At 44.1% G+C, this 19901-nt stretch overlaps 1 protein-coding gene across 1 annotated transcript in view; it reads right to left on the bottom strand.

Annotated features, from left to right (window-relative positions):
* Window positions 1–14675, bottom strand: part of LOC134437368 (atrial natriuretic peptide receptor 1-like) — a 32045-nt gene extending 17370 nt beyond the window's left edge. Inside the window, exons 1-11 of the mRNA XM_063186861.1 lie at window positions 14649–14675; window positions 12514–12613; window positions 11593–11725; window positions 10833–10962; window positions 10104–10208; window positions 9689–9791; window positions 8685–8830; window positions 8332–8404; window positions 5339–5483; window positions 4475–4561; window positions 3864–4007 (exon numbers count right to left, since the gene is read on the bottom strand). Coding sequence (XP_063042931.1) covers window positions 3864–4007; window positions 4475–4561; window positions 5339–5483; window positions 8332–8404; window positions 8685–8830; window positions 9689–9791; window positions 10104–10208; window positions 10833–10962; window positions 11593–11725; window positions 12514–12613; window positions 14649–14675 — 1193 coding nt within the window. The remainder of the gene's footprint in view (window positions 1–3863; window positions 4008–4474; window positions 4562–5338; window positions 5484–8331; window positions 8405–8684; window positions 8831–9688; window positions 9792–10103; window positions 10209–10832; window positions 10963–11592; window positions 11726–12513; window positions 12614–14648) is intronic.
* Window positions 14676–19901: the final 5226 nt, after the last annotated feature.

Below are 19901 nucleotides of genomic sequence, written 5' to 3'. Positions count from 1 at the left end.
AAAATAAAATTCTCTCTCTCCCTCTCTCGCCCACACACACACGACGTAGCCTGTAACGAAACTCTTTCCACTCTTCGCAAGACCTTATTCCAATTGACTCGTCTTGTTGAATAAGCCTACCAGCCAAACTCACAAGCTAGATAGCCAATAGTTTCGATTGTGCTGCTTGGATATGAGGCATTTAAACTGTTACAATTTAGGCAGCAAATGAAGACTGCGGTCTTCCCGATGTGACACCAGCCGTTTTTTAAGGGAGCAGTTGAGATGATTATGTTCCAACTTGTCTTGAGCACCGTCGTAGCGCAACAAATCATTTTCGTAAACATAGCCTATTAGATAATTGGAAATTACAAAAAATAGGCTACATTTTATAGACTTTGGCTATAGGGTAAGCCGACTCCTCTAGGCCCTACCTGTTTGAATTAGTGCAGTCTTACAGGGAAGACGTTAGGCCTAATTTGGCATAGGTCAACTGCAAGAGACTACTAATTTGTGACTTGACGTGATGTGTGAATAATTAGGCTACGATATGCAACAGGCATATTTAGCCGCACTCAGTCATTCATTGGGTGAATATCCCGACCCTGTGTATCCGCGTGCATGCATGGGGTGGGGAAAAATACATCAAGCGTGCCATCACCACCCATCCCCCCCGGACCCACGAAACCCACTGAAGATCCAAGCAATTGTAGTCTGTCAGTATTTTAGTGTGTGCCCAGGTAGTTGAATTCCTGGCATGGCCTGGTTATCTCAATAGTGCCAAGAAGATGTTTGCCCTCAGGCTAGTCTGTTCATAAAGCGCATGTTCGGTTTGCTGTAATAGGCTACGATCAGTAAGCCTCAACTTGTCTGTCGTGTCTTTTCCTTCTTTCGATATTTTGTAAAATAGGCCCATGTTAAAGCCTAAATACGATAATAGGCCTAAATAAGGCTAATAAAGTAAGCTAAATAAGTCAGGCCTAAATAAAGTTGTTTTAGCCTATGAACTCAGGCAATGCAGAAATTTGCGGAGGGATTTTGGATATCTTGGCCTATAGGCTACCGATGGCTTTATGAACTTCATGACTGGGCTACAAGATAGTCGGGTAAACAAGGATTGACTGTAGACCACCAACATCTGATGCTGAAGTGGGGGAGGGTGTTTTTTTTCACTTCAAATGTTCCCCGACACACACACACACACACACACACACACACACACGCAGATGCACACACACACACACACACAGATACGCGCTAATCGCTCTCTCTCTCCGTCTCTCCCTCTCTTTCTCATTGTTGCTATACGTGCATCTGGATAGGCATAGGCAGTGTGGTCACCCAGCACATTTTCATAGAAATGCTGTGTTTTTTTAATGAAATCTTTATTCAGTTATTTGTGAACAGTCTCTGCGTTTCTCTTTCGATGTTGCGTCACCGTGGACAAGTGTCTGCTCGAAAACTTAATGCAAAGCGGCTAAAATTTTCAGAACGTGTTGAACTTTTCAGAACATGAATGTTTGTCTGTGGGGGAGGGGGTGGGTTACAGCAGGGACTGCACAGCCTTTTGTGACATGTCGTGGCGCGACAGGTTATCCAGCCTCCGAAGGAGTCATAGTTCCCCAGTCATACTGTTGGTTCGCATCTCCACCGAAGCAACGGAATTTGCAGTCCTAATCACAGATGATTAGCCACACTTGGTGTAACAGATGTCTTGTCATGTGTGCATCACATCCCCAGTTAACCGGAATCCCGTCGATCGCGCACAACAGCGCATTGAAAGGATGAAATGTTCACAAGCACCAATACAAAAAAAAACGTCTTCAACCTATTAGTCCGTAGGCTATCCTGAGGATATCCGTTCCTGACTTGAATAGGTAGTGCAGAAATAATTAACAGACATCACTTAGCCTATAAGTTAGGAGCGGAATTGAGACGGTGAATGCAGGACAGAATAATGAAAACAAAACACCATCGACTGGCGGTCTTGTTTAGGGATCACGCTTGTGTTATTATCAAATACCCAATGTTATGTGCAACGCGCAATTGGCTGACTCTTTCCACTTGTAGCCTAAAACTGAGGGAGGGATCAACGTACAATGAGCTACACTGAAGCAGATTACTCTGCTTCGCAAAAAAAACAGTGCACCAATACCCCCGTCTTCAACCTACTATTTAGGCTACCAGATATATAGGCTAGTAATAGTATTAAGTTGTGCTACCTTGTTTTTTGTGGTAACGACAGTGTAGATCAGGTTAATAGCCTGCAATAGGGGAAGCGGCATGCGCCAGTTTTAAAGACGGAATGTCGTCGCCAAATGTAAAATCACTTCTCTCATGCTGACATGACGGGGCACTACTTCATTAGGCTACAATGTTGTTCATGTCTGTTTGACTGACACTACACGAGTGGTTCAATTTGTGTTTGTGTGCTCATCGCACAAATGAGACAGACTGGCTTGCTTGATAGGGCTACACAAAGCAAGCGACATCGGTCCACTCAAAATGGTCCGAACTCCGCCGCTTGATTTCATGTCTCCTCAGTCTCTCCATTACGGTTTATTAGCCTACTCTGTTTTGCTATTTTCGTTATTCTTAGCCCTGGCATTAGAGATGAAGCAACTGTGATCAGTGAGGTTGTGGAAACGGTTGAATAGGCCTATGGTCCTAAATTGGAAGCGGCCGATGCCAGTTTTGAAGACAGAATGTCGTCGCCAAATTTAAAATTCGATCTCTCTCATGCTGGCGTCACGGGACACACTTAATTACAATGGTGTTCCTGTCTGATTGACTCGGTTTTAATTGTCTTTACCGGTTCAAATTGTAGTAGGTATGCAAACTCTGTATCCTGAGGATACCCGTTCCTGGCTTGAATAGTGCCGAAATAAGTAAGGGACGGATTGGGAGACGGTGAATGCAAGACAGAAAAAAAGTCGAGTTTAAATTCACATGGTGGTCTTGTTTAGGGCTCACACTTGTGTTATTATCAAATGCCCTATCAAATGCCCAATGCTAAATAAAACATGCAATTTGCTGACTGCATTTCTACTACTACTAAAACTGGGGGACGGGCAAGGACGGAAGCACACACAGACCACAGACACAGGCAGACGCTGCTCTGCAAAAGCGGTGCTATACTGCCCCCCGCATTCCGAATGGCCACAGGGTGTAATGATCACGGTACGCTGCCGCGGCCCGGCACGGTAATGAGCAGATTGAAGTTACACCATCTGTAGTTCCAGAGGCAGAGACAGAGACGATGGCTTGCATGCACACGCACACACACACACACAATTGCACGCACACATACACCCCCACACAGATGCAAATTGCATGCATATGTGCACACACACACACACACACACACACACACACACACACACACACACACACACACACACACACACACACACACACACACACACACACACACACACACACACACACACACACACACATGTATGTGACTCCTGCAGTGTACCCATGGGTTTTTTTTTATTAAGCTAACACTGACCTAAATCTTCCCTCCCGGTAGGTACGTGCTGTAGTACCTGAGCAGTAAAGGTCAAGTGTGTTCACCATTCATTTTTATAATGCACCAGTGTCAGGGCTCTATTCACTTTTTTTTACCTTATGTCGTGAATATTTGAATGATGTTGCATGGTTCTTGAGTAACGTTCGTATATGGTGTGTGCGTGTGTGTGTTTGTGTGTGTGTGCGTGCGTGCGTGCGTGCGTGCGTGCGTGCGTGCGTGCGTGTGTGTGTGTGTGTGTGTGTGTGTATGTATGTGTTTGCATGTGTTTGACGTGTGTATGCATGTGTGTGTGTGTGTTTGCATCTGTGTACGTGCATGCATGTGTGCATGTGTGTGTGTGTGTGTATACCTGAAGCCCCAGTTGAGAGGAATGTCTTCGTTGAGGAGCACGTCATTCAGGCTTCCTTTGGGGCAGTACTCTGTCACGATGAAAACGTTGGGAGCCTCCACACAACCACCGTAGAACTTACACAGGTTGGGGTGGTCCAGCTCTCTGGAATAGATCACACACAGACACACACACACACACACACACACACACACACACACACACACACACACACACACACACACACACACACACACACACACACACACACACACATACTTTCTCATCAGCTTGCCGTTAGTACTTTCTTCCATGCACGAACACACAGACAAACACACACACACAAACACGCATGCACCCAAACACACACACACACACACACACACACACACACACACACACACACACACACACACACACACACACACACACACACACACACACACACACACACACACACACACACACACACACACACACATACACATGCACGATAAACACACACAATTTCTCATCAGCTAGCCGTCAGTACTTTCTTCCATGCACAAACCACACACACATGTGCGCGCGTTCACACACACGTACATACCCACACACACACACAAACACACACACACTATATTTTGTCGTACCTGACTTGTTTGACTTCCTGGCGTACGGCTTTGGAGAGGGAGAAACTCTTGGTCCTGATCTTCCTGATGGCCACGGTCCTCCCATCACTGCACACAGAACCAGACTGGAAAACTAGAACCAGAACTAAAGAACTAGAACCACCACTACACACAGAACCAGACTGGAAAACTAGAACCAGAACTAAAGAACTAGAACCACCACTACACACAGAACCAGACTGGAAAACTAGAACCAGAACCAGAACCGGATGGATAGATGTTCAAGTATGTGTGTACAGAGAAACCGGGCCCAGGGGGAGAGGGCGCCCAGCATTATTTGGGTCCTCATTACATTGTAAGTATTTGGTAGGGGGCCCTTTGCGATGGCTTTGACCAATTTGACATTTTCATAAATAGTAACTACGTAATAAATCAAAATTTACAAGTATGACTAAAGTACAGTAAGTTTTGCAGCTAAAATGTCTATAACTGGAAATTCTCAATGGCAGATATGGAGAAGATCCACCTTTTTATAAAAGAAAAGTGTAATTTTCCCAGTCTTAAATAAATACTTAGACTTTCATGGTGATGGTAAGTATTCATGAAAAAGGTAACATCTGTGAATAAGCAGCAAGAATTCTGTAAATAAACTACTAAACATATTACATACTGCACCTATAAACATCAGTAGTGCTATGGGTAGATGTGCGAGAATCTATTTTTTGGCATATAAAAAGTAAGCCTGTCACTTACTGGTACTTGCATTTGTTTGTGTGTGTGTGTGTGTGTGTGTGTGTGTGTGTGTGTGTGTGTGTGTGTGTGTGTGTGTGTGTGTGTGTGTGTGTGTGTGTGTGTGTGTGTGTGTGTGTGTGTATAAATACTCACTAGATCCCAGTGTGTGTGTACGGAGATTTTCGAGCATTCTGATTGGCTGTGCAGGAGCTGACGGCTGTCACACAGCTGGCATTCGAGTCGCTATTGGCCAATGGGACGCTCATCACACTGCCAGTGGTCGCCCGGGCAATGTAGTCTACACAAACCATGGACAAAATAATTACAATAAGCCAGTCATTCCCAAACTGGGGGTCGGGACCCCTAGGGGGTCGTGGAGGTACTGAAGGGGGGTCCAGGACAAAAGGGGCATTGCATAAAAACGGGAAATCCACAGCTAACATAATTGCATAATTTGGTTAGTAACAGTATTCATTTGTATGGTTAAGGGATATTGGCTTATTTGTGTTCCTGATCTGCGTGAAGTTGAACCCCCCCCCCCCCCCCCCTCAGACCCAAAATGCTGAAACAACACTGCAGATTGTAAGTGCTGTGTTTGTGCTCTACATTTTTTCGTTTGTGCTATTAATAAAATAATAGCATAATAATAAAATAAAATGACTGCAACCTTACAAAACAAGTGATTGAAGCGTTAACTTTCACAGCACAAATGAGCACAAACAAATAGCCTTCGATTGAAACTACTTCGATGAAATTTGGACGTGGAGGGGGGGCTGCGTGACATCACAGGTCAGAAAAATGTATTAAAAGTACGAGTATTTGAGTATCTAAATTACTCAAAAGTCTTAATAGCACAAATGATTTTTTACAGCACTATCTGGCACAAACATAGCACATACAATCTGCAGTGTTGTTTCAGCATTTTGGGCCTGAGGCGGTCCAGCTTCACGCAGGTGTTGTCCTGTGGATTCCTAGCAGCCTAGGCATTTTTTTTGTCCATTAATATTGCTAGATTTTCCATTAATAGTTTGCCCGCTGATATTTCTAGAAATCCATTGCTAGGGTAAGACTATAGTCTAAGAAGGAATGTGTCATTTTTGACACATGTATTGTGTTAATGTGATTTCAACACATAGTGTGTGGAATATGACACAACATGTGTATTATTCAGGAAAAATGCTGTGTTTGACATATTTTGTGCAAAAAATTGTAAATGAATAATTCTTATCATAAATGTAATTTAAATTTACAATGTTGCCAAATATTCATCACAAACCTAGACTATGGTTTGAATATTACACAAAAAATAGTTTGTATTTCTTTGATTCCTTGTTCTTACACTATTATTACCCCTTTCTTACACACATCTAACAATTGACACAACATGTGTTGCCCCTTAGCACACACATTCAAATGTGTTGTCCCTGAGCACACACATTTGGTGTCATTTCTGACACAGTATTTCCAGAGAGAGTAGAGAGAGAGAGGTTCCATTGACCCATTGTTTCCTGGTTCTATTATGGCCCCCCTTAGGCAGACCTAGGCAGACCTAAGGACTGTTCTATTCATTGTAGGAGCATTATGACACGGCCCTTTAGGCAGACCGGAACCTGGTCGCGTTAGGTGCCCATAGAAACCTATTACATATCTCTATACTTAAAGAATCTCTGGTATTTCTTAGTGTGTATGGTGGATGGGTGGTGGGGCGGTCATGAAAATATTCTGAAGTTCAAAAGGGTGTCCCCTAGGGCTGCACAATTAATCGAAAAATAATCAAAATCGTGATAAAATAGTGAAATCGAACTCATGATTTTAATCGTGATTTAATCGTGGCAATAGTGACCTACTTTTGAGAGCATCCTTGAAGCCAGAACATACTGACAGGCTGGTGTTTCTGGCCAGAAATCTGTCCACTTAAGTTTCATGCTATTGCCTTTACATAATTATTACAATTCATTTGATTTTGCTCGTCCCGTATGTAATTCATTCTTGGTTATATTTCATCTTGTTATAATTTCCCAAAAAATCTGCAAAAATCAATAATCGTGATTAATAATCGTGATTATGATTTTGACCAAAATAATCGTGATCATGATTTTTTCCATAATCGTGCAGCGCTAGTGTCCCCGTTGAAAATGTTTTGGAACCACTGCAATAGGCTATGGGTACACACACATGCACACACAGACACACACACACAGGCTAACAACATAATCTACAAAGACCATCGACTGTATATCAATTAGAGCAGTACATATTTATTTATAAATTGTGTCTGTACACATATTTACCCATGCATACTTTATAGTCTATTGTCAGAGTCATAGTATATCGGCAGAGGTGGAAAGAGTACAGAAAATGTGTACTCAAGTAAAAGTATCTTTACTTTGCCTAAATTCTACTCAAGTACAAGTAAAAGTACCTATCTAAAAATCTACTCAAGTAACAGTAAAAAGTACTTCACTTAAAATGCAATTTGAGTAAAAAGTACTTAGTTACTTTTAATTAGCTTTCCTCTTGAGAATGTCATGTTTATTTTTCTTGAATATCGTCCTCCATAACCTCTATCTCTTGCTTGGCACCAGCCATCATCCAATACATTGATACAAGATAGTAAAATAGTGGAAATGCTGTGTGCCATCCTGCACAATCTTTCATTTCTGGCGGATTGTGGCATTATTGTGCATGGCATTTTGTCTCTCAGTCATTTTTTTTTTACTCAGTACTCAGGCCAGGTTCCAGAGTAATTGAGTAAAGTACTTGGGTCAAAATATACTCAAGTACAAGTAAAAGTATTAATTTAAAAATGTACTTAAAAAGTACAAAGTATTCATAAAAGCTACTCAAGTACAATATTGAGTAAAAGTAATAAGTTACTTTTCCACCCCTGTATATCGGTACAGAGAGATGGCATGACTGTGTTAATGTGTTTTAAGACATATTAACCAGATGTGTCAAAAGTAATAGAAGAAGTAAACACAAACGTGCACACACACTCAAAGACAGAAGTCACACACACACACACACACACACACACACACACACACACACACACACACACACACACACACACACACACACACACACACACACACACAGACATTTGTATGACGGTACAAAATTTAAGAAATGGGGTTATTAAATACCTTGTTTGATTTGGTTGTAATCAATGATCCAGCTCTCATCCCACAGCAGTCGCTGTTTCTGATAATGAAACCACTGAAGATGATAACGACACTTCAATCACACTGCGTGCGTGTTTGTGTGTGTGTGTCCGTGCATGCGTGAATACGTGTATATGTGTGTGTGTGTGTGTGTGTGTGCGTGTGTGTGTGTGTGTGTGTGTGTGTGTGCGTGTGTGTGTGTGTGTGTGTGTGTGTGTGTCAAGTCAAGTCAATGTGCTTCACAAACAAAATAAATAAAGAAATACAACAACGCAAGTGTGGAAAATGTGAGCGTGCGTGCGTGCGTGCGTGCGTGCGTGCGTGCGTGTTCTCACCACTGCAGTGAGTATGAAGCTGATGATGACGATGGTTAATGGCAGCCCGATGGCCGTCTTGACAGAGGGGCTCATGGGACAGTCGGAGCAGTCAGCTGGACATGTGGAGCATAGCTCATCCTCGTCACACACACCGTCTCCACACACTACACACACACACGCGCACACACACACACACACAGGACAGTTGAAACAGTCAGCGGAACACGTGGAGCACAGCTCATACTCATCATACACACCGTCTACACACACACACACACACGCACACATTTTATTGCACGTTTTTGTTAAAAACAAACGTTTGGGAGAAGCGTTGAATGAAATTTGACATGCCCTAATCACCACCTGCATTCTATTCTTTGCTCAACTGTCATTAGTCAGCGCGAAAAGATAAGCAAGCCTATTTCAATCACTTGCATCTCATTCCCCGCTCAGCCACCATTCGGTGTAATTTCAGTGCCCCGAAATTTGTAACGCATCTTAATTAACTACACTGGAGTTATTCTCTGCTCACCTGTCTCCAGTCAGAAATTCGCTTTCTTGCTCGCGCCAACCACCTCCCCGTTCGCCTCCCTTCCGTCGCTCTTCGGTCAATTTGTCAGGTGTCCTGCCCTAGCTTCCTCTCCAGCCACCTTGCTCCATCGCTCTCTGACCATCATCGGCCAGGGGGTGTCTGCTCAAACCTCGCACATACAGTATCTGAGAAAGGAGATACTGCCAGAGCTCTCAGTGGCACCCCATACTCCCAAGCTCGAGAATGTTTTCCGTAAAGAAATTTCTCGGCCTTCTTTCGGAGGGCGGTTTACTAACGTTCCACGGCAACTCTGCTAGCCTCCGTTACACGCACACACATACAGACGAATACACACACACACGCACAGAGGCACACACGCATGACGCACACACACACACACACACACACACACACACACACACACACACACACACACACACACACACACACACACACACACACACACACACACACACACACACACACGTACCAGTGGGTGAGACAGCTATGCTTGTGGACTCCAGAGCCACCTGCATGTTCCCCACACGGATATGAGCGATGAGAGAGGTGACTCCAACATGGGTCAACACAACCTGTACACACACACACACACACACACACACACACACACACACACACACACACACACACACACACACACACACACACACACACACACACACACACACACACATACACACACACACACACACCAAGTACAAGAATTATGTAGCAAAGATTGATTTCCTTTGTGAGTTAGTGTATCTATCTGTCATATCTGTCACATCATATTTATAATTTGTCTCTTCCTTGGATTTTTGGCATCATACTCTATATATTGAATTTACTATGCTATTATAAGATTGTTATGTTATTATAATATAATTGTAATTATTATGCATTACCTTGGCTGTCCAATTGGTCTGGGTCATCTTGCCGGCAGTGGAGATGGTGTGAGTGAATATTCTGCCATCATCTGGGATCCAGGGACCACAGATTCTCTCCCTCACCTGCATACATGGCAGAGGCAGCATTTAGTTTGTAACAATGTTGCTAGTCAACATCGTGGCATGCCGTGTCGTATCGTATTGTATCATATCGTATCGTAACACGTTGTTAGATCCTGGTATACCAGGTAGCCCATTAGGCAGGAGTGTATGTTGACATGGTGAATACAGTATCGCATAGCAATATATTGTGTCAGATTGCACTATATTGTATCAGATTGTATCATAATCGTATCGTATCGTTTTGCACATTGCATTGTTTTGTATCGTATTGTATTGTACTGTACTGGTGCTGGCATACTCGGAATCCCCTTAGGCAGGAGTGTTGCCAGATACACTATTTGTATCATATTATACACGTATGATAACATACCGCAATCGTATCGTATCATATCATATGCTATCATAGCATATCACATCATATCATATCATATCATATCATATCATATCATATCATATCATATCATACAGTGTCATATCATATCATATCATATCATATCATATCATATCATATCATATCATATCATATCATATCATATCATATCATATCATATCATATCATATCATATCATATCATGTCATATTATATCATATCATATCACATAATCTTGGTAGGGGATGGCGTACCAGGAACCCCATTGGGCAGGAGTGGATGTTGGCGTGGTGGATGCAGCAGTTGTTCCCATTGGCATCTTTCCAGTCCGGACACTCATGCTGTTCACAGAACCGCCTGGCATCAGCTGCATTACTGATGGAGCTGAGGAGAGAGAGAGAGAGAGAGAGAGAGAGAGAGAGAGAGAGAGAGAGAGAGAGAGAGAGAGAGAGAGAGAGAGAGAAAGAGAAAAAGAGAGAGAGAGAAAGAGAAAGAGAAAGAGAAAGAGAAAGAGAAAGAGAAAGAGAGAGAGAGAGATGATCGCCCTCTAATGATGTCACAGGTTCCCTCTGCCCCTCTCGCCCTTCTCTGGGTGCACCTTGCGCTGTGGACGCGCGTCTCAGCATTTGAGGATCCATGTCTCCTATTAGTCTCCTACAGGGGCATGGCCATAGGCAGGGCCTCTGACAGCTTTGGCTGGGCCCGGGACAAAGACATGAAGGGGCCTCAAATCCAATACATACAATCTAATCCAATTATGGGCCCCCATCTCCCTGGGCCCGGGACACAAGATGTCTTTGTGAGTAGGGTTGGCAACTTTCCATAGAAAAAATACGGGACACTTCATTGAGGTGGGGGTCTGGGGATCCTCCCCCAGAAAAAGTTGCATGTCTTCTAGTTCCTGCATTTTAACGTCCCGTGCGTGTCCTTTTTCAACTCAATATGGAGCCCGTACTTTTATCTCTAAATAATACAATACGATCGCGTATTTCAAGGGACTCTTGGCGACCCTACCTGTGAGAGAAGATGTGGTGGTCCACTGCCCACTGGTAGAAGTGGTCCCTCACCGTGACCGAGTAGACCACATCAAACTCCTCTCCTGTGACCACGCGCTGGGGAGGACGCAGCACCCAGGCCATCTCCAGACCTGGCAACACAACATACACACACACACACGCACACGCACACGCACACGCACACACACGCGCGCGCACACACACACACACACGCACACACACACACACACACACACACACACATACGCACACGCACACGCACACACACACACACGCACACGCACACGCACACGCACACACACACAGACACACACGCAGAAAAGCACACAGCAGAGACAACAGACACACACACACATCCACTCTCAGCCACATGCACCCACCCACACACACACACACGTACGTTCGCGCACGCACACGCACACACACACACACACACACACACACACACACAGACAAACACAGACGCATGTTGCCAAAAGTAGGATGTTTGATTTTGAATTTGCTTGTTTCTCTGCATTTTCTGCTTCTCCAAATAATAAAATGGATGGCCATCTTCTACTTTCATTGTTTAGTGTGTTGAGTGTATGTGTGCGTGCGTGCGTGCGTGCGTGAGTGTGCGAATCCAGGGCGGTGGTGTGGGGATGTGTTGCATGTTAATTACCATTTCAGCATAGGACATGCCCTCCACAATAAATAATATTGAAATTTGTTGTCAGACATAACACTTTTTTGTCCCCCCCAATCCTGACATTAGATCTGCACCAGGCATGCATGGGTTGGGCATGCGTGCCTGCGTGCCTGCGTGCCTGCGTGCCTGCGTGCCTGCGTGTGTGTGTACGTGTGTGTGTGTGTGTGTGTGTGTGTGTGTGTGTGTGTGTGTGTGTGTGTGTGTGTGTGTGTGTGTTTGTTGTCAACTCACCTCCACAGTCTATCATGTTGAGCTCATCTGGATCATCCAGTGGCCAGCAATCAAACTCAGTGTTATCCAAATCATGCCAGCCAAGCACACAGCTCAATGACTATACACGCGCGCGCGCACACACACACACACACACACAGTTGTTGTGACGCACTTTGAAACATCCTTACTGCATCCTTTTCCTATTACTTGTTTGAAATATACAGGGGTGCTCATATGTGTACATACCCCAGCAGAATATACACTTTCTCTGCGATTTCTCACAAAATATGAAGGACTGCACAAAATCTTTTTTTTCACTCATTGCTAGTGACTGGCTTAAGACATTTATTAGCAATCTTCCCAAACTACCCAACTGACCCTGTTCAAAAGTTTACATACCCTAGTTTCTGATGCTGAATATGGCCCTGTTTAACATCAAGGACCGCTCTAAATTGTTTGTGGTAGTTGTGAATAAGGCTCTTAATTTTTTTCAGATGACAAAACAGCACATTCTTCCTGGCAGAATGGTTGTTTCCTATAATTTCTTTGGGTGTCTTGCTGGAACCTGGCATTTGAGGTTTCCCCTGAGTGGCTCAATGATGTTGAGATCAGGAGAGTGAGATGGTCGTTCTAAAAGCTTCATTTTATTCTTTCTGAAGCTAATGACGGGTTGATTTGGATTTCTGTGTCGAAATATTGTTGAAATACTGTTGGCCCTGTTGGAATTTCAATTCAGAAATGCAATATGAGGGGTTTGGTTGGAATCAATCAATTGGGAAAGGGAATCATTGCATTGCAATAATCATTGCAAGGGAAATTGTTCAGGAGGCATAGGACAACCAAAAAATAACTTCAGGTGAAATATAGGACAACATGAAAAAAGGTTTTAAACTGTACAGCAAAGAGGCACTTGAGGAAAGATGGGCTGTTGGGGGTTGCCAGGAGAAAGCCATTACTACAAAAATGCAAACATGTTATTTTGCATATGATACACCAAATAGCATAGTGAGAAGCATCAGAATGCCTTTGACAAAGTCATTTGGAAAAATTAGATCAATATGGACCTTTTTTCAGCCACTATTAACAGTACCATTTGGAGAACAGTCAACGGAGCCTATTATGAAAGTTACACCATCCCTTCTGTGAAACATGGACCACTGATGTCATGGGGACATTTGAGTTACAAAAGCACTACAGTTTTAGTCCATACTCACAGAATGATGAATACATTGCCCTGTGAAAAATACTGGAGGAAACCTGACACTCATCAGCCTTGAATCTGGACATGGTCCATTGTTTGGACATGCCAACATGACAATATTTCAACACAGAAAGCCAAATCAACCCGTCATTAGCTTCAGAAAGAATAAAATTAGGTTTTTGGGCGACCGTCTCACTCTCCTGATCTCAACATCATTGAGCCACTCAGGGGAAACCTCAAATGTGAGGTTTCAGCAGGACACCTAAAGATATTATAGGAAACAACCATTCTGCCAGGAGGAAGGTGCTGTTTTGTCATCTGAGAAAATTAAGAGCCTTATCCACAACTACCACAAACAATTTAGAGCGGTCCCTGATGTTAAACAGGGCCATATCAGCATCAGAAACTAGGGTATGTAAACTTTTGAACAGGGTAATTTGGGTAGTTTGGGTTGGGATCATGCTTTTGAAAGAGTATACACAGAAGATTGCTAATGAACGTCTCAAGCCAGTCACTAGCAATGAGTGAAAAAAAGGTTTTGTGTAATCCTTCATAATTTGTGAGAAATCGCCAAGAAAGCATACTGCTGGGGTATGTAAACATATGAGCACCACTGTAGGCTACTGTATTTTCAGGCTCTTCCTACTATAGGCTATCAGCATTTGACTTCTTTAAAAATGAAGTCCATTTCCTCTGAAACGAAATATCAACAATACAATTTGTGTTGTTGTTGTTGTAGCACCAAATTACAACATGTAATCTAATTGGTGACCACAATTGATGTCATTCGTAATTATTCATCTACTTGTTTTTGAATTATGTCCTAATGTTGGCGCAAATACATCAACAGTCTGATTTTACGGTATAATAATAATAATAATAATAATAATAATAATAATAATAATAATAATAATAATGGCAACAATAATAATTATTATTATTATAAACTTACCAACACGAAGACTTTCAGACGTAACATCTCCTTGTAAGCTTGTATACTCCACAGGTGACGTTTGGTTTGGATATCCACCAAGTGATAGTTGATAGTTTTCGAATCTTTAGACCGCCATGACACATAAATGTTTTTTTTGTTTAGGCAACCTCACCTTGATTCCCAGTGCTCTCTAACGAGGGAAAAAATGTTCTGAATCAGAAACACAGCAGCAGCTGCATGCTCGGAATGAGCTTGAGACTCGATGAGCGCGCGACTGGTGTGTGTTGTGTGTGTGTGAGAGTGTGAGTGTGTGTGAGTGTGAGAGAGAGATAGAGAGAGAGAGAGAGAGAGAGAGAGAGAGAGAGAGAGAGAGAGAGAGAGAGAGAGAGAGAGAGAGAGAGAGAGAGAGAGAGAGAGAGAGAGATGGATTGTCAGACTGAAATGTACTATTTGGTGTCACTTTTCACCTCGAAAAGAGCACACAAAAGAGAGAGATGGTTCTAAGGTGCGTCATAGGCCTACTCATGGTTTTTACTGAGGCGCTCACATGCTTTGGGTCGAAAATGGTCTCTCTGTGTTGAAACTTGTTCTATTCTATATATATTTTTTAACACATTCCAATCAAATGTCTATTTTGGTACCTGCGTAACGCGTTTTCTGAACATCTCCTAAACTCCCAGCAGTTCAGCAGCACCAACATGATGCCGTTGTGCCCTCGTGTGACTAAACAGTGAATTGCAATCGAGCCACCCCATGGAAACAAGAGCGTGCAGTCTCCAGGTGAACAGAAAAGATGGAGCAGGTAACTGAGACATGGCGCTCGAAACACACATGCTTGTATGCGATGTGGGGTCTATCGGTAACGAGCTAAACACTGAACATTAATGTCAAAGGATGGAACCCCCCCCTCCTCCACACACACACACACACAGACACACAGACACACACACACACACACACACACACACACACACACACACACACACACACACACACACACACACACACACACACACACACACACACACACACACCTGCCTCATCTTTCCATCGTACCCCAAAACGTTTAACCCCATGTTATTTTCATTTTAGTTCTGTCAGTCCACCTTTCTGATGGGTGCTCTGAATCTTTTGTAAGCAGCCCTTCTTACAGTAAGGCCCTATACAGTGGTGATGGTGACATAACAGAACAGATCACCACTGCGCTGGGCTACCTATGATTACTGAGTGGGGTTTAATCGCCATCCTCCATCATCCTCGCTGTGGAAGCCCCTGCTGCCTTGCGCATGCGCTACCCATTGCCATGAAGAGAAGGCAACAGAGCAGCATGCACAACCCAGTGCGCAACAGCACCAAATGTTCTTCAGCTTACACAAACACACAATTACATACGACCTACGTTACGAGTTCGAGTGTCTTCATGTGTGACAATTGGAGTGCGTAAGTTGTGTCATTTTCCCCTTGTGTTTGAGGGACCACAATGCTTTAGAGCCACCATCGTATCAGTACTGGTCTTATTCCGCCATACGGAGAAGCTACGACAGCAAGTTCACATCGCACGTGTCATATTTTATCGCCACTCTTAAACTCTCTATCATTTGATTTATTTGACTTTGGCTGCTGCGGGTGTTGCTAGGATAAGGTGCGCCTGGCAGGACACTGGAACGCGATAGGCTGGCACGGCGCAGGTGAGGACCAATCAGCGGACGATGCGGTGTACGGCTTGTAAAAATTTAGCCCCCGCGAGCTGAGCGGGAGCTGGAGCGTCGCGCAAGCTCCTTTGCCCCTGTGCCCCCCACGATCGGCGAGGCGCGAGGCTGCTGCTGGCTCGGTGGTGCTGGTGGCCGCCCGGTGGAGGCGACGAGGGACATAGGTTAAAAAAAGAGGACACGGGATCGACCGTTGCAAGACAAGCACCGACGCTTCACCTCCTCGTGGGAAACATGCGGACGGAACGAGGGGTTGAGCGAGGCACGGTGAGCAAATATTCCATTCCATTCCGTCGATTCCATTTGATGACATAATCTCTCTCTCTCTCTCTCTCTCTCTCTCTCTCTCTCTCTCTCTCTCTCTCTCTCTCTCTCTCTCTCTCTCTCTCTCTCTCTCTAGCCTGATGCCTGTAGCATAGCACCTGCGTGTGGTTGAGGTGATGATAAACCGCATAAAAACCGAGTCCTCCATGTTCCGTGTATATTATGATACTACACCGAGAGCCGTCGCGCCGAGTGGCGGACGTGGGGAAGACATATTGGCTTTGCTTTTGCGAGCATCTGAGCTGTCGTATGTTGCACACCGCACAGGCTAGCAGGCTGGACATGGTGGCTCTCTGTGCGATGGTGATGATGCTGGTGATGGAACGAAGGCGGGATGCGAGGAGAGTGCATCCATCCATCCGTCCATCCGTGCGCCCTTTCCCACCGTGTATTGTGCATGTAGGGTTCAGCGTTCGTGTAGGCTACGGGTGGGTGTATGGCGGCCGTGTGTAAACCTATGTTTGAGAGCACACACTGGCTATTGTGGCGTATAGGCCACCACTACCATATTTGATGTGTGTGTGTGTGAGTGTGTGTGTGTGTGTGTGTGTGTGTGTGAGAGAGAGAGAGAGAGAGAGAGAGAGAGAGAGAGAGAGAGAGAGAGAGAGAGAGAGAGAGAGAGAGAGAGAGAGAGCACAGAGCTCAGAGCACCAAGCACAGTCAGTGCTTGGTTTGTTGTAGGTTTCTTATGGTTGCTGCCCAACCAATGCATCACAGGGTGACCTGTAGCATGGCTGCTGGTTGCTGGTGCTGCTGAAGTTGTGTGCGCACCCAATGGCCATATAGTATAGTGGGATGTCTCCAGCAGGCTCTAGCAGTGCTTAGGTTTCCCCATCCCCAGACCAGCCAGACAACCGATAGATAGATAGATAGATAGATAGATAGATAGATAGATAGATAGATAGATAGATAGAGAAACCAGATTGCTTCACATTCTCTCTCTCTCTCTCTCTCTCTCTCTCTCTCTCTCTCTCTCTCTCTCTCTCTCTCTCTCTGTCACCCACAACTGGTACACTTGTCAGAACAGAAAGTTGGCCGGTGAATCTTAAATTTGTTCGCCATAACCTTCTCCTGATACACATAGCTCGAAGCGTGACTCGGAACGTTTCTCCTTCACGTTCCGGTATACTGGAAGTGGAACTTGAGTAAGCTGGCTCTCGCTGGATGTCTGTGGTTTCTGCCCTGTTGAACTTTGCAGAACCACATAGTATCTAAGGAGAGCCAGGTTAGAACTTCGAGAGATGAATGGCACAAAGTTTCAGAATGGGGGCTCACCCATAGATGTGTATAGAAGACTAGATACGAAGGGGGTGACATATCTAGTCTTCTATACACATCTATGGGCTCACCACCCATTTTATTCATGCATGTATGGGATTCAAACCTGCAACCTTCTGATCTCAACACCAACAGCCTAGCCATGTAGGCCACACTTTGCACCGCGGACTGGACTGCCCTGTATCGTACGTCCTACACCTTCCTAACACACATTACTGCCCTGAAGAAGGCACTCATTCCACTATGTCTACGCATGGGCCTTGTGTTTAATATGTCTGTTATAGGACTTGTCCTAAATAGTAGAAACATTTTAATTTGGAGTGTCTTACTCAGTTTTTTTCCTCTTTTTTTTTTTAAACAATGGACCTTCCTAACACATTTGGTACACTTCATCTGAACAGATCCAATCGAGGAGGAAACAATTCCAAACGGGTGCAAACCTTTTCCTTACAGAGTTCAGAAAGATCCCTAACAAATGGCACAAGGGATATCAATCAAATGCTGTGATGACAAACCAATCCTCAAGCAAGATTACACTGAGGCACTAGTCTGACAGAGGCATGATTTCTACACCTCGCCTCATCACTACCACATTTCGACTCCACTACCACGCCTTAGCACTGAACCGCTAGCATAACAGGTTTTTAAAAAAATATATTTTTAGGGGGGATTTTTAAAAAAGATATTTTTTCAGACAGGACAGTTTAGGAGATGACAGGAAATGAGATAGGAAAGAGAGACAGGAAAGGATAAGAAAATGACCTGGGCCGAGAATCGAACCCGGGTCGCCAGCGTAGCCAGAGATTCTTTAAGTATAGAGATATGCCAACATAATAGGTTGCTATGGGCACCCAACATGACCAGGTTCCGGTCTGCCTAAAGGGCCGTGTCATAATGCTCCATTGAATAGAACAGTTCTCAGGTCTGCCTAAAGGGGGATTTCCCCCCCCAATAATAGAACCCGGAAACAATGGGCCAATGGAACCTCTCTCTCTCTACTCTCTCCAGCGTAGCTGTCCAGTGCCCAGCCGTTAGAGCCGCGGCTGGACCACATGACAAAGTTTTTAAGTATTTATTTTATCTATGGGGTTTTTGTGCCTTTATTATGATATGATGAGTGACAGACTGTCATCATGCAAAGGCGTATTTGTGTCACGCAAGTGCATTCGGTGTTGAGGTGCAACACCTTTGCAAGTTAAGTTGTGCTCCTCAATGCTCGGGATAGCACTTTGTCACGCTGACAAGGTTTGCATAGTCATAGTTTTCACGCCATGTCATGCGAATTTCTGTTGCAGCTGCAAATTTCTATTGCTGAACTCAAAAATGCTCGGTTGTCCCCTGAACAAAACCTATGGCCTAATCCTAACCTGACAGTAAAGCCACGTTTTGCTGCTTTACTTTTGCCAAGAGCAGCAAACCAAGCAAGGGAATGTTGAAATTGTGGCGAAATTGTGCCCTGACCAAAACCATGCCAAAACCTAACCTGTCAGAGGGGGTTGTGGAGCACAAGTTAACATGCAAAGGTGTGATGCACAAACATGGTAGATGGATCAAGTCGGCATGCTATCTTAAAGGGACACTGTGTGAGATTTTTAGTTGTTTATTTCCAGAATTAATGCTGCCCATTCAGTAATGTTACCCTTTTCATGAATACTTACCACCAGCATCAAATTCTAAGTATTCATTATGACTGGAAAAATTGCACTTTTCATACATGAAAAGGGGGATCTTCTCCATGGTCCGCCATTTTGAATTTCCAAAAATAGCCATTTTTAGCTGCAAAAATGACAGTGCTTGGACCATACTAAAAAATATTTGTTTATTACTTAGTAAACTTTCATGTAAACATCAAATTTGGCAATAGGCAGCCCAGTTTCAATGAGCACCATAGTTGCAGTACCTTTTTTGACCATTTTCTGCACAGTGTCCCTTTATCGCTCTGGCATGATGACATGTTGAT

The sequence above is a fragment of the Engraulis encrasicolus genome, chromosome 21 (genome assembly GCF_034702125.1).
Source record: "Engraulis encrasicolus isolate BLACKSEA-1 chromosome 21, IST_EnEncr_1.0, whole genome shotgun sequence".
NCBI lineage: Eukaryota > Metazoa > Chordata > Actinopteri > Clupeiformes > Engraulidae > Engraulis > Engraulis encrasicolus.
The sequence above is the reverse complement of the archived record's forward strand: the minus strand, read 5'-3'. Positions and strand labels throughout refer to the sequence as shown.